Here is a 19,806-nt window from a genome sequence, read left to right as displayed (position 1 = left end):
GAAGGCGGGTCTCTGTCTGAGTATACACCAATCACACGCACGCTCCCGCAGTGATTCTGGCCAATGGGAGCCCTCCGTGCGAGACGCAACAACCAATCGCGTGTGTCGAGGCTGGCTTTTTGAAAACGTTGGCGGCGGAAGAGGCAGAAAACTACACACTGAGCTTTACTGAGCTAACGCTGCGTGTCTTCACCAACATGCAGGTAAATATATCAAGTGTTTCAATGTTTCTCTGAGTGAACAGTGAACTTTACATCCGCTCAGAACATTTAACCGTTTCTCTCTGTCGACGCAGGTTTGAGCTCCGTAGCTAACGCTCGGTTTGGGAGCTCCGCTACAGAGCTAGCTTACATGTAGCATAACGCCTCGTTCGCGAAAAACTGACAACAAGTTGAATATAAAGTGTGAACACGACAAAGGAGATAAGAAAGTGAGATTATTTGAAATCTAAATCAACTCATCCTGTTGAACTGGGGTCGCTGCAAAGCCCCTAGTGCGAGGTAAACAGTGTTACCTCAACTGGGGCCTAACGTCATTGTTTAACCACAGAGACGTGAACATACAATGTTTATCTGTAAGAACTAGTTCAGTCACAACCTGACATGTGACAATGCTGCGGTAATAAATCAAGTTTCATGTTGCACCGACATTTGGTTCCATTGTCATTGTAGTGGAACATTTAACATTACTTGATTCTTGAATGGTTGAATGCACTTATTGTAAGTCGCTTTGGATAAAAGCGTCAGCTGAATGAAATATAATGACAAACATATTTCCAACTCTCATCTGATGCGTGAACACACATGCTGCAAATGAATGAATGCTAAAAGACCAGACGAAAGGACCTGTACTGTCCCTTTGCAATCCAGTGCTTACATTTTTTTTCTGAAAGTGGTAAATCAAAAAGAAATTCAAGAAGTCTTCCATCTTCCTCACACTAGAAACAAACAGAGAAAGTAGTTGGGTTCCTACATCTCTGTCATCTCTCTGGTATCTTCAGGACTAGTTGATGGACATATTTCCTCAACATCCTGTTTTCCATACATACCTCGGGCATTGTCTAAACAAGTACCATGACTTGATGCTAAGAGAACACCTGAATATCAAGAGAGACACACAGTAACTCCAATACACTGTAAGTTAATGCTAAATCTGTGTATGTCTTAACAGAATAAGGAAAATCATGAGCCCAGGGGCTTCCAAAGACAGGTACGTAGTTATAGTTGTAAACATATTTACATTTGTTTGCTGTGTTTAACTAATGTGTCGTCAGTGAAAGCTGTTTTAGTTCAGTCCCTCCTGCTGTACTTTTATGTCATGGCATTGGTCATCTGGTCACTCATAGCTGCATGTTTGTGTTTTTGCCTCTGAATTTTAGTTTGCAACTCCAAGCATGGTTACAGGGCCACAGCGTGTTCTGGTGAAGCCTCGAGCAGAAATGGACAAAAGTGCTATCGCAGGTAAAATCTACCTCTTTACTTACAGAAACCACTCAGTTCTCAGGAAATATGCCTGTTTTGATTGTATTTTCATTTTTAGGCCCTGGGAGAGAGTGTGTTGGCTCGTCCTCCAGTTTAATGACAAAGTAAGTGTCATCACTAGTCCAGTTGTGTTTTCATATCCTGCTCTGTTTTTATGAATGATTTCAAGCAGCCATGTCAGAGTCTCTACTATTTGAGGGGTTAACATGAGTTTGTCTGTCTCTGCACCTTTCTACAGGAAAGTCACCATAGATGACTTTGACATTGGTCGACCTCTGGGGAAGGGCAAGTTTGGAAATGTCTACCTTGCGAGAGTAAAGAAACTGCAGGCCATCGTTGCACTGAAGGTGTTGTTCAAGTCACAGATGGAGAAGGAGGGTGTGGAGCATCAACTCAGGAGGGAGATCGAGATTCAAGCTCATCTTAAGTTAGTATCCTGAGAAATATTTTTCGTCATCTGTTGTGTGTTGGTGTTGAGCTATGTTTGGCACACTGGTGCAGTGCATTCTTCCAAGGCCCTTATGTACAGTATCTTGAAAAGGCTTTCCATCAGTATGTGAACATAAGATTACAGTAATTTACACAAATGAATCCTAAAGACTAAAGGCTACTTCTGGTGCTTGAATAAAGGGCACAATATCCCTTAGTGCATACAGTTCCTGGCTAACTTTTAAGTGAACTACTTAATGTAAAGTTTAATTTTGTGTTTTTAGAAGATTACTGTTAATTACAAATTGAAATGGTTTTTCTATTAATTCTTTTTTTTTGCTAATTTTAATGGTATGCTAACCTGTGAGATCCAAGAAAAAGAAATATTATATTATAACACTATGGCAGATATTAGACTTTCAATTTGAATCACACATTTTTAAATATATTTGATCCATTATTCACTGAAAGAAATAAAACATGTAACGTCACACCTTGAGTGTATGAGGCTGCGCCATGAATACACAAACAACATTAAATTAATTTCCCTTGGTCTTTGAAATACCATCAACAACTGGCTACCTCAAAATAAACAAAATCTTCCCTTCAGGCACCCAAACATCCTGCGCTTCTACAATTATTTCCATGATCGCAAGAGGGTGTTCCTTGTACTTGAGTATGCCCCACGTGGAGAAATGTACAAAGAGCTGCAGAGATGTGGAAGATTTGATGACCAGCGCACTGCCACGGTAAGAGAAATTAGAAACTCCTTGTGCATTGCTTCTAATGTGTGTTTGCATTTTGTTGTTATAATTCAATGCTAACCTTTTTTAATTTTCTAGTACATGGAGGAGATAGCTGATGCTTTAATGTACTGCCATGAGAAGAAAGTGATTCATCGTGACATCAAGCCGGAGAACCTGCTTCTCGGCTATCGTGGGGAGCTGAAAATTGCCGACTTTGGTTGGTCTGTTCATGCACCTTCTCTAAGGTGAGATATCTGCATCATCAACACACCACTGTGCTCCATTAGAAACTGTTGCTACTGCCCGCTCACCTCTGGTTTTTAACCTTTGCAGACGTCGCACCATGTGTGGGACACTGGACTACCTCCCTCCAGAGATGATCGAGGGCCACACCCACAGTGAGAAGGTGGACCTGTGGTGCATTGGGGTCCTCTGCTATGAATGCCTAGTTGGAAACCCACCTTTTGAAACTGCCAGCCATTCAGACACATACAAAAGAATCATGAAGGTTGGTGTTTTTCTGTTGTTGGAAAATATGGCTAACTAACTGATAATTAATGAATCCTTGTAAACAATATTTTGGAAACAGGCTATCTGGACAATTTGTTTTTTTATTTTACTCAAATTATTTCAGTAAACATACAGATTTCAATCCACAAATCTTGCGTAAATTATCTATATGTGTGTAAAGAGTCTCATGAATCTTGATTAAAGTTGATTAAATTAATAAATATCTTCTTGCCATTTTCAGGTTGATTTGAAATTCCCCAAGATTGTCTCAGACGGTGCCCGGGACTTGATCTCCAAGCTGCTTCGCCACAACCCCATCGATCGTCTGTCACTACAGAGCGTCATCGACCATCCGTGGGTGCGCGCCAACTCCCACCGGCTTCTACCCCCGACCTACCCTTCCAAGAAATCCTGAGTCCACCTGGCCAGCCTTCTCACCTCCCTCTGAGGGGTGTTTTATATCCACAAGAGACTCTGGGCCGGCACGATTTGGTTTCACTGCCATGGGCTTTAAACTGCCATTATCCTGGCACATTTTATAATGGGTATTCATGCATGCCCACTTTTTATGTTGTACAGTGTGGTGTTATTATCTATGTCTAGTACTGTGCCTTAGAGGTTTTTGTTATTTTATTGACACTTCTTTTCTGATCCTTTTTAAATGAAAAGCTCTGTTTTGGATTTCTCCATCTGATGGTGCTGCCTCCAAAGTCCTGTTAGACCACCTGCCTCATGCTGAATATATTCTCTAATAGTTTAAGATGATGTGTACTGAGGGATGGGGTGGAACGCATGTTTATTATTCCTTCAAGACTGTACTTCAAATTCTAATAAATGATATAAAAGGATTTGTGGACATCTAATAAATGATCTATTATGTACACATGGTGTGTGGTTACAGAACCAAACAGTGCAACACAAATAATTACGAAGCAAAACTAAAGTGGGCAAATATAGAATCGCCCAAAACATAACTATATTCAGTTATTGTTGAAACTCTTCACAAAAGTGAATCAGTCGTTTTGTAAACTGTAGCTCACTCAAATATTAATGTGGTTTTTGAAAAACTACACCACACTAAATACTAGTACAGCTTATGATCCAATGGCGTCACACGGTAGCGTGGCCGAGCGGTCTAAGGCGCTGGATTAAGGCTCCAGTCTCTTCGGGGGCGTGGGTTCGAATCCCACCGCTGCCATAACTTTTTGCTTGTCCTGTTTAAATTTTTCTGTCACATGACCCACATCTGTCTTCACATCTGTCTTCACTGAGCGCGTGCTGCCGGTTGTCGCTCACCGTTAACTCAGCGTCGTGTCACGTTGATGTCTGTGATTGGATCACAACGCTAGAGGTCGCTAAACAATTATAATGTCACAACTGGGTTAGTTTCAGTGAACAGATCTGCAGATTCAACAAGCGACAGTTTTTGGTTTAAATGAACTGAAAATACCTCATTTTTATTTCTCCTCGTGTTCCCGAACACAACTTTATATAAAAACATCGCGTTGAGGAAGAACTTTGATTTCCCTCGCGTTTACAAATCCTTTATTTTGGTAGGGAAAACCTGGATTTCCATGAAGTATTTCCGGTTCAAATCACCATGTTGATTTTCACTTCCGCTTCCAGCCTGAATCAAACTTGATGAACCACAACAGAGAAGAGTCTCCTCCAGCTCTGATGTGAGCCCATGTTTCACAGGAAGTCTCACATTTAATCGGTTCGGTCTCAGACATGGCTGGTTTACCTCCGGGAGACCCGCAGCTCGTCTCTATGATCGTCAGTCATTTAAAAACCCAGGGGCTCTTCGACCAGTTCAGGAGGGAGTGTCTGGCAGACGTCGATACAAAGGTAAACTTCATTATAACCTCGAGATCCCGGGATGTTTTAAGTTTATAATCCGAACTGTGGAAGCGGTGAAAGCAGCTTTCTGTGCTGCAGGAGCAGGTTTGATTCCGGAGCAGCATCTCGTTTAGCTTCATGCTAGCAGTAAACAACATGCTAGTAGTAAATAACATTTAAAAATTACTTTGCTGCTAACAAGGAGCTGTAGCTACATTTTAAGTGCTAACACGTTAGCTAGCTACAGATTTCCATTCATTTAATTCTGTTGGAACTTCAACTCACTCGCTGTTGGTGGATGATGATGTTAAACCCTCACATTTAACATTGTAGATGAATTTCTGTGCGAGCTCAGTGTTTGGTGTGTGATGTTATATCTGCAATTCAACCATTCATTTCTTTTGGTCTGAAGTTGAAAAGCTTGCACGCTGATTGAATTGATTTATTTGAAATGTGCTGTATATAAAAATATAATTTGGACTCAAACAGAAGGTGAATGTTGTAAAATCACAATATATGAGTTTGGTTGGTGACTGCTCTTTATGTTTGCAGTAACAAACAGTCTGCACCTCACAACTCAGAAATATGTGGATAATGGATGAATTCCTATCAGAAGCTTGTGTTTATTAACTGCTACTACTTAATACCACAATAAACAGTTGGTTAATATATGTATCAATAGCTTTTTACCAGATGTCCAGTTGTGGCCTCGACAATAATATCCAAATGTCCCCTCATCTGTGATCACTTGCTTGCCTCTTCTCCTGCAGCCAGCTTACTTGAACCTGAAACAAAGAGTGGACAACTTTGTCTCCAATCACCTCTCTAACCACACATGGAGCCCACATTTGAACAAGAACCAGCTGAGAAACAACATCCGACAGCTTGTGCTCCAGTAAGTGACCATGGAGAAACATCTGTTCCAGTATAGCAATGGAAATGATACAATACTTTTTCAAGCTGAAATTGTTAAATGTTTTTTAATGTCTGGTTTAAAGCGCAAATTGCCTGAAGTTAAATCAAACTGTTCTCCTTAGGTCTGGGATGCTGGAGCAGGGAGTGGACAGGATTGTGGCTCAAGTGGTGGATCCCAAAATCAACCACAATTTCAGGCCACAAGTGGAGAGGGTGGTTCGTGAATTTCTGTCACCTGGCAGCTGCTCTGAAGAGCCACTGCCCCCGCTGCCTTTACCAGAGACCAAACCAGACAGCAGCATTCCTGAGCAGGGTAAACAACGTCTACCTATACATGTTTCATTACTTGTTTTTTTAATCCATCAGATTTGACCAATAAGGGAGAAAAATCATTGTCCCTCTTCATCCTATCGTTTGAAATTATTTCCCAATGAAATCACACATTTAACACCCGTTGAAACATATTCATACGTTCACAGCCTCGTCATCTGCTCCAACGACCACTGTAGCCAGTGACGCCATGTCCATCCTGGACACAATCACTTCTCTCAATCAGGAGGCAAGTGTCAGGGCAAGCTCAGGCACAGAGAAAGGACGTAAAGCTTCAGACGACACCATGCAGCTGGTGGAAGAGGGCGAGCAGGACATGAGCATCGTGGAGGAGGGAGACAGCCACCATGACGGTAGAATCTTGGAAGAGTCAGAGGAAATGAAGGTGACATCTGAGATCCAGATGCTGGAAGTGAAGATGGAGGACACTCAGGACCAGATGGATCTGGGAAAAGAGGGGTTAATAGAAGAGGTGAAGATGGAGGATGAGCAGGCAGGAGCTCAGGAGCAGATAGAAGAGGAGAAGGAAAACCGAATCACTGGAAAACCTTCAGAAGAAAAGCAGGACGATGAACTCCAGAAATCTACAAGTCAGGCCAAGCAGAAAGCCAAAGAGAGGATAAAGGAAGGTGAGATCATCTGTTGTCTACATGTTTTTGTAGAAAACCTGCATTCAGAACCTGTTCATTATAATATATAGTCTGAGTCTATTGGACATCTTACATCAGGCTTTGGGGAATTCTGATATTTCTCTTGCTAAGTGGTATTTTTAAGACAATTAATTTGACATTTTACAGAAATTGTTATAAACTATAATATTGACAGATGAATGTAAGTAATACATTGGAAATAATAGTTTGTTCCATTCCTAAAAATGATTAGTATTTAGTATTCAGCGAATAGCGTAATGTGGCAAGTTTCTGTTGGCATTCAATTAAATCAGCTTCAGATTTGTCAGAGAAAATAATAAATACATTTGTCATTTTTGTGGATATCTGATCCACTGTTGCCTCAGCCCTTTACTAGTTTTAAAAACATGAATGTGAATATTTGAGTAAAAGTAAAAAATATAAGAGTAAAATAATAAAAAATATCTAATGTGTTTACACTGTAGAATACTCTTTGGAGGACTCAGACCTGGACGGCCTGAGTGACATCACAGTGAGCTCTGTCCACACCAGCGACCTGTCGTCATTCGAGGAGGAAAGTGAAGACGAGGAGCTGCTGTCTGACTCGTCTAAAGAAGGGGAACTTTCGTCTGATGGTCTCAACTTTTTTGCTTGTGTCTAAGATTTCAGATTCTGAAAATTAACTGTATCACGAAGCGTTCAATATGGGCTTTACTACAGATGTTCTTTTACAGATGTTTAATTTTAAACAAGAAAAACTGTTTTGTTTGTGTTTTTCTTTCACTAGATCAAGGTGACAGAGCAGGAAAGAAAGATGCCAACGGAGAGGAGGAGCACAAGCCTCGGCGAAAGGCCTACGTTCACAAGCCCTTCCTCTACTCTCGTTACTATAGTGACTCGGATGATGAAGTCACTGTGGAGGAACGTCGGAGATCTGCAGTAAGTTGTTAAATAATTAACAACAATTAATTGATCACGAACTGGAATACAATCGCTATTTTTATGCTCCTTCCTCATTCAGTCTGTCATTCTTCTGTGTCTCTGTCTCCTGAACTGTGATCTCGTAGGCAAAAGACAAAGAGGACAGGCTGCTCAAGAGACAACAGAACAGAGAACGAATGGAAGAGAAGCGTAAACAGAAAGCAGCACAATCTGAAGAACAAGGTAATTCTGTTTCTCATGTGTTCTCAGAGTCATCCATTCTTCTTATGTTTTAAATACAGCAACCTGACATGTTTTAATAATATTAGACTAATAAAGGTTTAGTCTGGTAACAGAAAAAAATAATTTTCTGCTACCTGGGCTTAAATTTCTTACCTTCAACTTTTAGTCTAGCAGTGTTCTGTGTTATGCTGTCCGGTCGTGCTGTGTGTTCCCATCATTGACCAGGCTTATTTCCAACACAGATCACAAAAAACAAAAGAGTGGGGACTCTGCTGGGGCGGAGCGACCCAGGGCTAAAGAGGCTCGCAAAGAAAGGAAAGTTCTGGAGAAAAAAATGGCTCTCAACAGGAAGAGGAAACTAGACTCAAGGTACGTCATCTAAAGCTCAGATTCAAATTCCTATAGCTGTGTCAGTGTACACTCTATAAATAAATGCTTCATTTCCTGCTTTAGGAAAGAGGGAGATGTTACTAGCAGGAAGAAAGGAGACACAGGAGGAGAGGGATCCAGGAAAGTGGTACGTGAAAGCTATCGGGAGTAAAGCACATTCACCACAGGTAATGATTTAGATTGGTGAAGTTTAATGAAGCAGCATTGTGTGTTATTGTTTTTTTAAATTAGGAAGTGAAATCTGCTACCTTAAAGACCCCACAACCAAAATTGATAAGAAATCTCTCAGAATTGGCTTCATCTGACGAGAGACACAGAAGGATGAGCGGCAGCGTCTCAGAAGATTCCAGTGAAACCAAAAAGTTCTCTGACAAAGTTCGGACCCACTCCTTCATCCTGGATTTGGAGCAAGGTTCCCAGGAGGTGCTTAAACAACGTTCACTCGGAAAATTTGATCGTCAGTCTCGTAAAGAACTTCACTCCAAAGAACGCAAAGAGAAAGAGCGCAGCCTCTCAGAGGAATTTGCCAAACTCAAACAAAAGCAGGAGAAGAAATCTGAACATCAGGCAGATGAATCTCAGACCAAGGAAGGTGTGAAAGGGCCCTGTGAAGAGAAAGGTGAGAGGAGGCCAAAGATTAAAAGTGAGAAGAAAACAACAGGAAAGGCGTCTGAAGGTGTCGCAGACGAGGGTCCCAAAGATGCAAAGAAGGTGAAAGCTCCATCCACTGAGGCTGTCAAAGCAGAGAAGGACAAACAAAAGGACAAAGTCAGGGAAAAAGATAAAAGCAAGGAAAGGGAAAGGACTAAAGGAGAGAAACCTTCAGTCAAAAGTGATTTCAAGCAGCTGCTCCGCCCAGACTCCGCTGGTTCATCCGAGGATCGATCTGACATGGAGCCTGGGTTAGACGGCAGCAAGAAGAAAGACAGACACTCCAAGGAAGGCCTGAAAAGGTCAAAGAGCCACACTGGGGACATGCAAGGAGAAAAACTCAAATCTGCTACAGATAATAAAGACGGCGAGAAGGAGAAGACTAAACCAGATCAAGACAACCAGAAGAAGTCCAGCTCTGAAACAGACAAGGATCCCAAAAAAGTCAAGACAGCAGAGAAAGTAAGAATCATGGAAAAATCTAAATCAAAACCCAAAGAGGAAACTAAGACTCCACTGTTATTAAAGACTGAAAAGAAAGTTCAGAGTTCAGAAGTCAAAAGTGCAGGAGGTGCATCTGTCAGCAAACCTGAGGCAACGAAGGAGAAGAAAAAAGAGGGGAACGTCAAGGAACAGAGGAAAGTGTCTGAAGAACCTTCACATGAGAAATCAGAAATTAAGAGTGCAAAGAAAAAACTAGACAAGAAGGACAAAGTCCTAGAAAAGAAAGATGAGAGTCAAGAAGAGAAGAAAACACAGAAAGACGACAAACTGGAAAAGTCTGATAAACCTTCAAAGTCCATTTCCTCAGTGAATGTTGAGGCAGAAGAGCCGCAGAAGAAACAAACTCTTGTCCAAGACACAAGCACAGACTCTGAGCCCGTCACCACCACTGTCACCACCTCGTTCTCAGACGACACCTGCGATGCCTTAAGTGACATCACCCCTGAGCCAACCGAGGGAGAAACAGAGTCACAACTCGGCGACATGCCCGCTGTGCCAGCTGAGGCCGACGCTCTGCTGACTCTCATGGACGTCTGCACCTCAGCCGAGGCGAGACTTCCACCTGAGAACATTCAAGAGGGAGTGACCACTGAGATCGCACTTCAGGATGCTGACATGAAGATGAAAGAGGCAGCTCTGACTCTGCTGTCTATGGATCCTGACAGCACAGTGGCCTCAAGGTTAGTAAGTCAAGATACGCAGGAAGAGGCAGAAGTGGAACTGACAGCCCCACAACCCATGGAGACAACTGTGGCTGAAGAGGAAGAGCTGCGTCCTCCTGTAGACGAGCAAACAGCTGCTGAATCTGAGTTCACTGAGACATCAGCAACTCCATCTCAACAAACTGCTGAGATTGTTGATGAAAAACCAAAAAGTGCAGGTATGTGTAAACAGAGGAAACATGCTTGTAATCTTCTCTCTCTTCATGTCGGATTGTTTCCATAATTGAAATCCTTCATATGCGTCTTCTTATAGACGAGTCTGAGGGAGACATGGACGCGTCAAAGGTTGAAAGTTCTGAGAGTCTTTCTCCACAGGTAAAGTGGAGTGACACCTTCATGTTTTCTTTCACTCTGACATTTTTTTAACAGTTTTGCTGGTCCCTGTAAACTGTTCGATCAAAAACAACTGTAACTAATTGAATTATCGTCACACAGGAGGACGATACTACCTCGATTGAATGTCAGGCTTCTTCGAAAGCCGATGAAGCCAACGTGACAGAAGTTACTCCTGAAGAGCAGCTAGATGAGAAGATAGCGTCACCAGCAGCCAACAATGAAGGTAACGCTACTTGTTTTAGCTGAAGATTTCCTCTTGTATTTTTGTAATGTGCAAATATAACTTTAATGTGAAAATGAGAAACATTTCCATTGACCAGTCTTTTGTATCCACAAAATACATAAATGAAATTCATAAATGTGTGTGGGATGTGGTAGAATACAGTAATGGCTTCTATGAAAACTATTCCAAAAACATATACAGAGGCTGTTGTACAAAATCTCACATACACGTTGTATTTTACTGTTAAAGACAAAAATGAACATTTAGTACTGTAACAGACAAAATTCAGTGCACAAATAAATGCCATATTTACAGTATATTAACTAAAATATTCTAAAAGTGCACATTTACTTTCTTTGACTATTCAGCTGCTGATGCGTCTGAGACAGAAGAGGTCCGAGGAATCACAGAGGAAAACGCAGAGGCTGCTGTTTCTGATGCTACAGAACAAGTCTCCGACATGTCCAGTAAACAAGGTGTCTGCTTGAAAACCTGTGACTTGTTTAGAAGAATAACATGGTTTACTTTTTATTCATTCATTTAATATGCTTTCTTTAATTCAGATCAAAGTGAGCCAGATCCTTCAGACTCAAAGACGAGCCCCGAGGTGAGGATGGTGATTTGTGTTTGACAAATTTTAATCGTGTGCTTTCTTATATTTTCAAGTGAGACTAAAATTCAAATATATCTTTCAATAGGCAAAGGAGGAGGTCGCTGAGGAGAACCAGGCCCAGATGGAAGCAGACAACAGTAAATGTTTTCACTAAACACATTAACATCAATCTAAACAACAGAATCTTCACGAAATGAATACAAATCTATGTTCAAACGTCTTTTCACCCATAGTTCAATCTGAGAGTAAGAAGCAGGAGGAAGAAAATATTGCAGATGAGAAGAATGAAACTGTAACTGATCAAACACTGGAAATGGATATTCCAGAGCAGACGGAGGAGGTCAGAGAAAGTGAACCGCCTCAGTCCAAACTCGTCAAACAAATCAGTGAGTCGTGTGTGTGTGTTGAAATATTTATTATTATTTTCTTTCATGCTGTTTTCTCTTCCACTTCACTCATTCATCATTCATTTGTATTTTTCAGGCAACATCTCCAGCACAGACAGCCAGGACGATGAGAGTGGAGCAGCCCTGTCAGAGAAGGTAATTTCTTTTCTAAAACTTTGCGTGTGGAACAATTTCACTCTGTTCTAATACCTGTTTGCTTTTGCAGGAAGAGAAGATGGAGGGAAGAGGAAGACGCAAAAGAAAACTGTCCAGCCAGAAAGATAAAGAAATAAAAGAATCTGGTAAAGTAGCAGTGACTTTCAAAGATTATTCAAATCTCTTTTGTCTGAGCTTGTGTTACCATGTTCAGACTATTTGAATTGACATAAGATTTCAGAATTAATATTAATCAGGGTTTTTAATAATCAGGTCTTAAAACAACAAACCTTCAACCATTTATGGATAAAGTGAATCTGCTGAGTAACTGAACTTGATGGGGATTTTAACAGATGTTTATCACAATAATTATTAATTTATATTTTTGTTTGATCAGGTGATGAAAAAGATGAGAAGCAAAGTAAGGATCAACCGTCTGTCGAGGTAAATACAACCTTCAACCTGAGTCTCTGTCAAAGAAGAAGAAAGTCAAAACATCAACTCTTGTCTGTTTAAATCTGTTTAACTTGAATCGACATTGTTTAGCTCACTTTTTAAAAATGATATTACCAGGAAACGGAGCAGGAGAAGGTCGTAGAGGTCAAAACACCTCGCAGGGGACGATCATCCAGATCAACAGAGGAGTTGGAGAAGGACCGTCCTAAAGAACCTGAAAAGACTGAGGAGACTCCGAGCCGCAGGGGGAGACGTTCAGGAGCTGCATCCAAAGAAACCACTGCTGGTAAACCACTTCCTTTAAATTAGAAATACTGTCATTGTTAAGGTGTTTAAAGTATCCTAAGTTTCTGTTGTTTGTTTTTTAACTTCAGATAATCAGAAGATAGTCGACAGTAAAGACGAGGAGGACGCTGATAAAACCACATCAGACAAACCTGCAGAGAAGGTATGTTAAGAACAGAGCACCATGTAGTTAAACATGTAACAGTACTAGGTTTATTTTTACTGTGCTTGTTGGTTCTACGTGTTCACAATTCATCAATTGTGTGACTTCACTGTCAACACACGAACTAGAATGTCTCTCAGAAGAGCCCATTCCTCCACCGAGTCCCTACAGTCCCTGTCGCTCAGTCTAAGAATTTAAAAAAAGTTTTTGGTGCATGAATCCATGATCAGTACACACATAAATCTCCTCAACAAATATTTTCCAATGCAACAGTGCGTTTACATGGCATGATGTTCAAAAACTGAATGTGCTCCTCTGTCTAGCAACAAGTGTCCCTTGAGTGAAAGTTCCCACCAATATCACAAGTAACCTAAAGCGCAATGACGACACCTATGGACCAATTTGGTGTCCTGCATCTAATTCGCCCCAAAGAAAATTACTCCTACAGTCACCGTACAATTAATGAAGCTGCACCACATTATAAACACTATCAGATATAAATGCATGAATTTTATTTTTTCCCTGGGACTTTGTTGAAAATATCAAAAAACATCTAACAAAAAATCCTGGATCTGCCCTTTTGTCCATATTTGCCCCAAAATCTACTGGATTCTTTTTTGGCCCATGTGTCATCGTTTCACTAAATTTTCCGTTCAATCTGTTCAGTCCTTGTCAAGGTAATATCATTTTTTGATATTTTATGTTTTTTCACAACATTTTTTCCCCAATTTCTAGAGAAGTGAAGATGAAAGTGCATCAAAGAAAAGTGATCAACAGGGAAGTCCGGTCCATCTGCTGACTCCTGTTCCAGACGAATGTGAAGATGCAGAGAACTCAGGCTCCAAAGAGACGACTGAAACACGTGAGTTCGTTTTTTAAATTCTTATGTGTGAGGTTTCACTTTTGTATTTTTGGTTTCTCCAATAATCAAAATATTTTCTTGCTGATCGTATTCAGAAATAGATGATGACTGTAAGTGTGAAGTAGATTTAATCAATTATATTTCTGTTCCAGGTAAACCAGCAGTGAAAAGAAAGAGGTCAGAAGAACTGGAGGAATCTGTGGAGGTGAGATCTGTTGGTTTTTGTTTTCGAAATTTAAAATTTCTTCAGGATCCTGGTTTCTCAATCTCTGTTTGCTTCCTTCATCCCTTTCATGATGCAGGTTCCTTTATCCACATTGTAATTTGTGTGTCTTGATATGTGTTCGTTATTCTTTAGGAAACTCAAGAGAAAAAGATGGAGGAGGAAGAAAACAATCAACAGGAGCAAAGTGAGCAAGAGTCTGAAAAAGACAGTGGTAAGAGAGCACACATACAAACAGTCACATGAAAAGATATCAGTCATATAAGAGTGAAATTCGAGCAGACGACTTTAAACACATCAGTTATTGACTGGAAACCTTTTCAACAAAACATTTTATGAGTTTGTGGAGAACAAGTCACTTGATTCATTGTCGTCTCAATTTTTTTTTCAGGTGGTTCTTCAGTGAGTCAGTCAGAGGGACAGGAGGAGGTCAAAGAGCAGAGCAGCAGTGAGAGGAAACCAGATGAAGTATGTTTGCATATTAATACAAATTTTAGTTTTAAATATCTTGAATCCATTTATCCAGCTGTGTGTATTGACAATGCACTATTTGATTTTAACCTCTTCCTTTAAAAGTCTGAAAGTGTCTTGTTTATACTTTTCATCTAAGAAACCAAAATCTGATGTAAATGATACGTTTCAGTAAAACCCTGTTTTTTAAATCTTTCCAGGTTGAGGAGGAGCAACAGCAGGAGGACCAGGACATGACTCCAAAGAGAAGTGTTCGGAGAGGGCGACCCTCGAAGGCAGCGGCAGCAGCAGCCACAGAGGATTCAGGTGAGAAAACTTAGTGCTCGCTTGAAAGGTTTTTCAAGGCAAAAGTCATGTTTTTAAAAAGTGGTTTGTCACATGAAAAATATTTTTGTAACCTGGTTTCCATAACGGTTCATCATCTTCTCCACAGAAAAAAAGGACAAAAAGGCAGAAGACAAAGAAGGTGAGCAGAATGATGAAGAGGAGGAGGAGGAGGACAGTGAGGAAGAGAAAGGAACTGCAACCAGAGCGACCACACGGTTAGCGTCTCGTCTGGAGGCTGAAAGGTAAAATAACAGCTCATGGACACAACAGTCACAACCACAGTACTGAAAGAAACATATTGGAAATGTATCAGATCTGAACACAAACATGCATTTTAAACATAACTGGATTAGTTTGTCTCTTAACATGATCCACAGTAAAGATTCTGCTCTGGAAAGCAACATTTATTATTTCATAATGTGTCATGAAATCAAGGTCATCAGTGCAACGACAGCATCTGAAAACTATGAGGCTCTGTATCACGGTCTGTGCAGGTGAAGTCCTCTGAAGTCAGACGTGATGAATGAATCTTTGATAATTTCCCAGCTGAGTGTTTGCACTCTGAAGGCATCATCACTGTCACATCCTATTAAACGAGAGCCGAGGAGATTTAGTACTAAAGCAACAACTGTTGTTTCATATTTGTTTTTACTGCTTCTCAGAAACAAGCCAAGTAAACCATCCACCCGGGCAAGTCGACAGAGCGGTAAAGACGAGACCGCAGCTGGCACACGGTGAGTTTGTTTCACTGAGGTTCTGCAGAACCAGCGAGCTCGAAGGGGGAATCCGAACAAACCTGACTGCTCGCTCGCCGCCCTGTGAAAGAGGACATTTTACCAAACCTTTTCCTGGAATTTGTTTTAATGTTTTTAAGTTATTTGCGTTCCAAAATGAAAATAAGAAATCCTGTTGCAATGCCTGAGCTGTTTGAAAGGAAGGTATGATAAACGTCTTGAGTTACTCTCCAGGTACATTGTCACAGTCTATAAAGAATAGGTGAACTTCTTTAAATTTGGTTTGATATCATATCATTTCTTTATTTCAGGAGAGGCTTCTGTGTCTCAGTACATGACAAAGCCAGTAACTAAATAAATCCTTAAATAAATCCAATAAAATTGTGATAAATTATCATAGTTTTGCACATAAAAAACAAGTAGTGTCTGTATTTCCTACTGATGAACTGCATGTCAACTCAGAAGTGAATACAGAGCTGGGCCACTACTGCAAAGAGCCACAGTGCACATGTTCGAACATCTTGTCTTCAGAGTGATTTCCTATAATTCCATACACTTATAGTGTAATTTTATATCTTTTTTTTTTACAAAACACAGTATTTATTATCATGGGGATAAAGAAATGTACAATGGAAATGACTAATAGGACTTTGATTCATCTTTTGGTCTGTGAAATAACACAAATCACAGATTCCTGGAAAAGTAACCGACAGTTGATCGGTTATCGATGTCACAATGGATTATTTTTCTCTCCATCAGCTAATCTATTCGTCAAATACTGGTTTCAGCTTCAGGTCATAAATATGAAACACATCAGCCAATATTTTAAAATATTCTTTGGTAAATAGAATCTGTCATTTCAGGCCATTAGTAAGTGAAAGGTTTTTCCAATTCGATGCAGCAGATTCTCTAATTCTTCAAACTAACATTTCAAAACAGTGTCTGTATTTTTCAGTCTCTTCATCTTTATGGATAAGTGACTAATGTCAAACTCCAGCCCTTCACTAAATTTCCAATTGTTATAAATTACCGTTGTTAGAGAACAAATAGAATCTAATGGACTCAACAAAAAATGCTCGGCTCAAAACGTCCAGGTTAGAAATCCTCTGAAACATACCTCCTCAGTACGTATGTTTTAGGGAGGACACTGTTTCATTCATGAATATGCAAATGTTTTTTTCGTCACGTCTGTGAGAAAATGTATTTCAACTGTCTCCTTTAATTATTCTGGAGTTGGTGTTATTTCTTTTAATTCTGCCCGCGTGTGGTTTCAAGCAGATTTAGTCTGAAATGTAAATTTATCTAGTTTCACATCACAAAAGTCCTCAAGTCTTAAACGGTCTTTAGAAATCTGCCTCCTGCTGTTTGCTCTGTCCGGCGGTTACATAAACATGCCAAGCTCCCGTCTTTGTGCTTGTTCAGGTTATTGCAACACTTTTCTTGAATAACTCCTGAATTAACAAAGACAAACATTTACAGCTTTTAATACGACACTTAAGACAAACGCGCTGACTTGCTCCTTGTTTCCCTCCCGCAGCGGATTGAGGGGCCAGGCCGCGGTGGCGAAGGGGGGCCGTAAACGGGAGGCCAGCCCCCCTGCGGTGCGAACCCGGGGAGGACAGAAATCAGAGGAGCCCCCTTCCAAGAGAGCCAAACGCTGAAACCTCTGACAGCCGTGGACCCGTTTGACCCTGCAGTATTTTTTCTGTGCTCCATATTCAAGTCAGTTTTGGTGTTGGGAGGCCAGAGAGCCTCTACATCGCGTTAGCACGTAAAACAGTTTCTGCTTCATTGACTGTAGATGTTTAAAAAGCTCTGGATAGTATTATACACTCTCCTCTGATGGTTGAGTGTAAACCTGAGGATCTTTGTAGAAATCCCCCTGAATACTTTCTACCGCGCTACGCCCATATGGTTTGGATCAGACTTCATCATTCCTGCGTTTATTCAGTAATGCCCAGTGAACCAGAGTATTTCAGGCCAATCAGACGCTTGATGTGCTGCCGAGCCGCGCTGTGAGATAAAGAGGATTAATTGAAATTGGCCGTCAGTCAGACAGAGACTTCCACAGACATCACAGTTATTCATGTTGTTTGTGACTCGTTGTGTTGTAGAGGTAGAAATCACTGAGGCATCAAGTGGTGGATTTTATTATTTTATATTCATTCTGTGAATGAAAGGAGAAGTTTCTCCCTCTTTTTTTAAGGTTTTATTTTTGTACGTAATACTTGTATCTCTGTTGAAATAACATCAGTATCAGTCACTGAAAGGAAAAACATGACAGAACATGAACAGTTTCTATAAACTCAGTTTCCTCCTCAACTTATTTGTAACATTGCTGCAGATAAAGTACTGAACGTAGTATTTGTATTTGTATGGATTTGGAGTTAAGTGTATGTCAGTACGATGATGTTAGATATCTCACCCGTCTGTTAGTGTAAACACAGTTTTATCCTCAATGTAAAAATGCTGAATATTGCTTTCTTTTTTTATTCTTTGGATCAAATATAAAAAACTTTAGGTTCTTAGTTGTGATCTGTTACAATTTTTAATTCTGCATTTTACTCTTTTTTATTTTTTATATATAGTAAAAACACCATCAAAAACCACAAATGCTTTCCTCCAACACACATTTATCTCCATGGAAACCAATCGTCCAATATTAATCAGAAGTCAACAAGAAAGAAGTATTTTTCCCCCTTCTCTAGAAAATCATATTATATCTGACACTGAGCCACTCGATGATCCTGTGTAATCCCACTTTTGAAAACCAGATCTCTCTGAATTCCATTAACGTTGCTTCTTATCATATCAAACACATTAACATTCTTTATTAGTTGAGTAATGCAGCTCCGAAAAATACCAAAGGATTCACTTTTCCTTATCAGCTTGAAGGTTATCTTGTCCGTAGCACAACAATCATTTATTTCACTCGACCATTTGCAAATCGGTTTAATCCCCAGTTTGACTACTGTGGTGAGATCTAACCCCAAAACAAATGTATTAGGATCAAAGGCAACATAATGTTCACAAATCTGGGATATTATTTTGACACCATCACTCTGTAGATGGTGATGTAACCACACAGTCAAATTATATTTTATTTCCAGTTTATTTACCTCAGCACATTTTACACCCTAGTCATCCAGGGAAGGAGCCTCCTGCAGATCTTTCCTCCAGTCGTTTAGTTCATATTTTTAAACTTTTACACTTTTACACTCCTGTGATTTTGTGGAATTTCATTAATTTAATCCACAAATCTGTTGATTAAAACCTGTTTATGTGTCCAGGATAAAGTTACATGATATTTCAGGTCTACAACTGTGAAAGGAAACTAAAACGTTTGGAGTTCTTTGTTTATGAAAAGCTGAATCCGTGCACAGAGCAGAATATACAGAATTTTATTAACTCTCCACTATTATGTCTCAAACATTATCTCCTCCATTTCCTAAATGGATGTGCTGTCTGAAACGTGTAAATAACCAAAGACTTTAACCAATCACCTCGGACTGCAGGAGAAGAGAGGACATTCCTGCCTGCTAATGGAGGATAAAACTGACAAACTCAGAATGAAATATTCCAGCATCTTTATCACGTTTGGACTCTTTAATCGCTGCACCTGAACCCGAAGCTCTGGGAGACGTTACAGAGAGCTCACAGTCCGGTGGTCTAAGTTTTCCTGCCCTTCCCACAGACTGCTAAATGTGATTCCCTCAAGGTGTACTACCTCTCTCAGGTATTTCCTGGTGCTGCAATCCAAGCCTTAAAAAAATTAGCACCAACATGTCTCGTTTAAAAGGTCATGGATCAGCTTTCATTCGTGCTCCAGGTCTGGCAGCGCAACAGCGCTCCTTTCACTCCTCGATGCCACAGGAGACGTCATTTTATTATAGTCGTTTGCATTGTAATTCAAAATGATTTTAGAATTTCTGTGCTGCTGAGTGTCAGCAGTTTGATGAACATGCTGCACAAATCTACAGTTTAGTCTTTTTACTTATGTGAAAAAAGCTAAAATGTGACAAATCCCATTTGTCTGCCACTGTTTTCATTATTTCTAACCATAAATTATCCACCATGTTTTGACTATCCATTCTTCTTTAGGTTGGAGACTGACGCTTCCTTAAAACGTCCATTGAACAGCCACGGGTCTTGTAAGTTTAAAAACATCATCCTTTAAAAGTTTGACAAAATACAATATTCATTCCAGGTTGGTAGAAAATGAATTAAATCGTCATAAGTGCAAATCTTTAGTTTTCAATAA

At 40.2% G+C, this 19,806-nt stretch overlaps 2 protein-coding genes and 1 non-coding gene across 3 annotated transcripts; all 3 read left to right on the top strand.

Annotated features, from left to right (window-relative positions):
- The first annotated feature begins 10 nt into the window (after positions 1-10).
- aurkb (aurora kinase B) lies at positions 11-4,014 on the top strand. The gene is made up of 9 exons (XM_020091726.2): positions 11-203; positions 1,171-1,209; positions 1,379-1,460; positions 1,540-1,585; positions 1,720-1,908; positions 2,521-2,659; positions 2,753-2,901; positions 2,990-3,164; positions 3,408-4,014. The coding sequence occupies exons 1-9, from the start codon at positions 198-200 to the stop codon at positions 3,579-3,581; spliced, it is 999 nt and encodes a 332-aa protein (XP_019947285.1). The 5' UTR covers positions 11-197; the 3' UTR covers positions 3,582-4,014.
- A 268-nt stretch (positions 4,015-4,282) lies between these two features.
- On the top strand, positions 4,283-4,364 carry trnal-aag (transfer RNA leucine (anticodon AAG)). Its single transcript has one exon. It is a non-coding gene; the product is annotated as a tRNA-Leu (tRNA).
- Positions 4,365-4,762: 398 nt separating this feature from the next.
- Positions 4,763-18,073, top strand: bod1l1 (biorientation of chromosomes in cell division 1-like 1). Its single transcript, XM_020084708.2, has 29 exons — positions 4,763-5,014; positions 5,776-5,900; positions 6,043-6,233; positions 6,400-6,879; positions 7,365-7,514; positions 7,667-7,818; positions 7,947-8,043; positions 8,286-8,412; positions 8,497-8,560; positions 8,665-10,468; positions 10,564-10,625; positions 10,746-10,869; positions 11,238-11,345; positions 11,433-11,476; positions 11,568-11,619; positions 11,716-11,868; positions 11,966-12,024; positions 12,095-12,170; positions 12,422-12,468; positions 12,598-12,766; positions 12,855-12,928; positions 13,664-13,790; positions 13,943-13,995; positions 14,149-14,227; positions 14,405-14,481; positions 14,685-14,790; positions 14,918-15,053; positions 15,474-15,545; positions 17,083-18,073. Exons 1-29 carry the CDS (start codon positions 4,898-4,900, stop codon positions 17,204-17,206), a joined length of 5,049 nt encoding a protein of 1,682 aa, XP_019940267.2. The 5' UTR covers positions 4,763-4,897; the 3' UTR covers positions 17,207-18,073.
- The last annotated feature ends 1,733 nt before the right edge of the window (positions 18,074-19,806 follow it).

Source organism: Paralichthys olivaceus, chromosome 9 (assembly GCF_024713975.1).
Source record: "Paralichthys olivaceus isolate ysfri-2021 chromosome 9, ASM2471397v2, whole genome shotgun sequence".
NCBI lineage: Eukaryota > Metazoa > Chordata > Actinopteri > Pleuronectiformes > Paralichthyidae > Paralichthys > Paralichthys olivaceus.
This window is presented reverse-complemented; position numbering and strand designations above follow the sequence as displayed.

Bases quoted from the DNA above. Each gene is read 5' to 3' on its own strand.
- aurkb (XM_020091726.2), top strand. The intron at 1,461-1,539 runs GTAAAATCTACC...TTTCATTTTTAG, and splicing joins GGACAAAAGTGCTATCGCAG to GCCCTGGGAGAGAGTGTGTT. The intron at 1,909-2,520 runs GTTAGTATCCTG...TCTTCCCTTCAG, and splicing joins GAGATTCAAGCTCATCTTAA to GCACCCAAACATCCTGCGCT.
- bod1l1 (XM_020084708.2), top strand. From the start codon at position 4,898: ATGGCTGGTTTACCTCCGGGAGACCCGCAGCTCGTCTCTATGATCGTC. The intron at 8,044-8,285 runs GTAATTCTGTTT...TTTCCAACACAG, and splicing joins AGCACAATCTGAAGAACAAG to ATCACAAAAAACAAAAGAGT. The intron at 10,626-10,745 runs GTAAAGTGGAGT...ATCGTCACACAG, and splicing joins CTGAGAGTCTTTCTCCACAG to GAGGACGATACTACCTCGAT.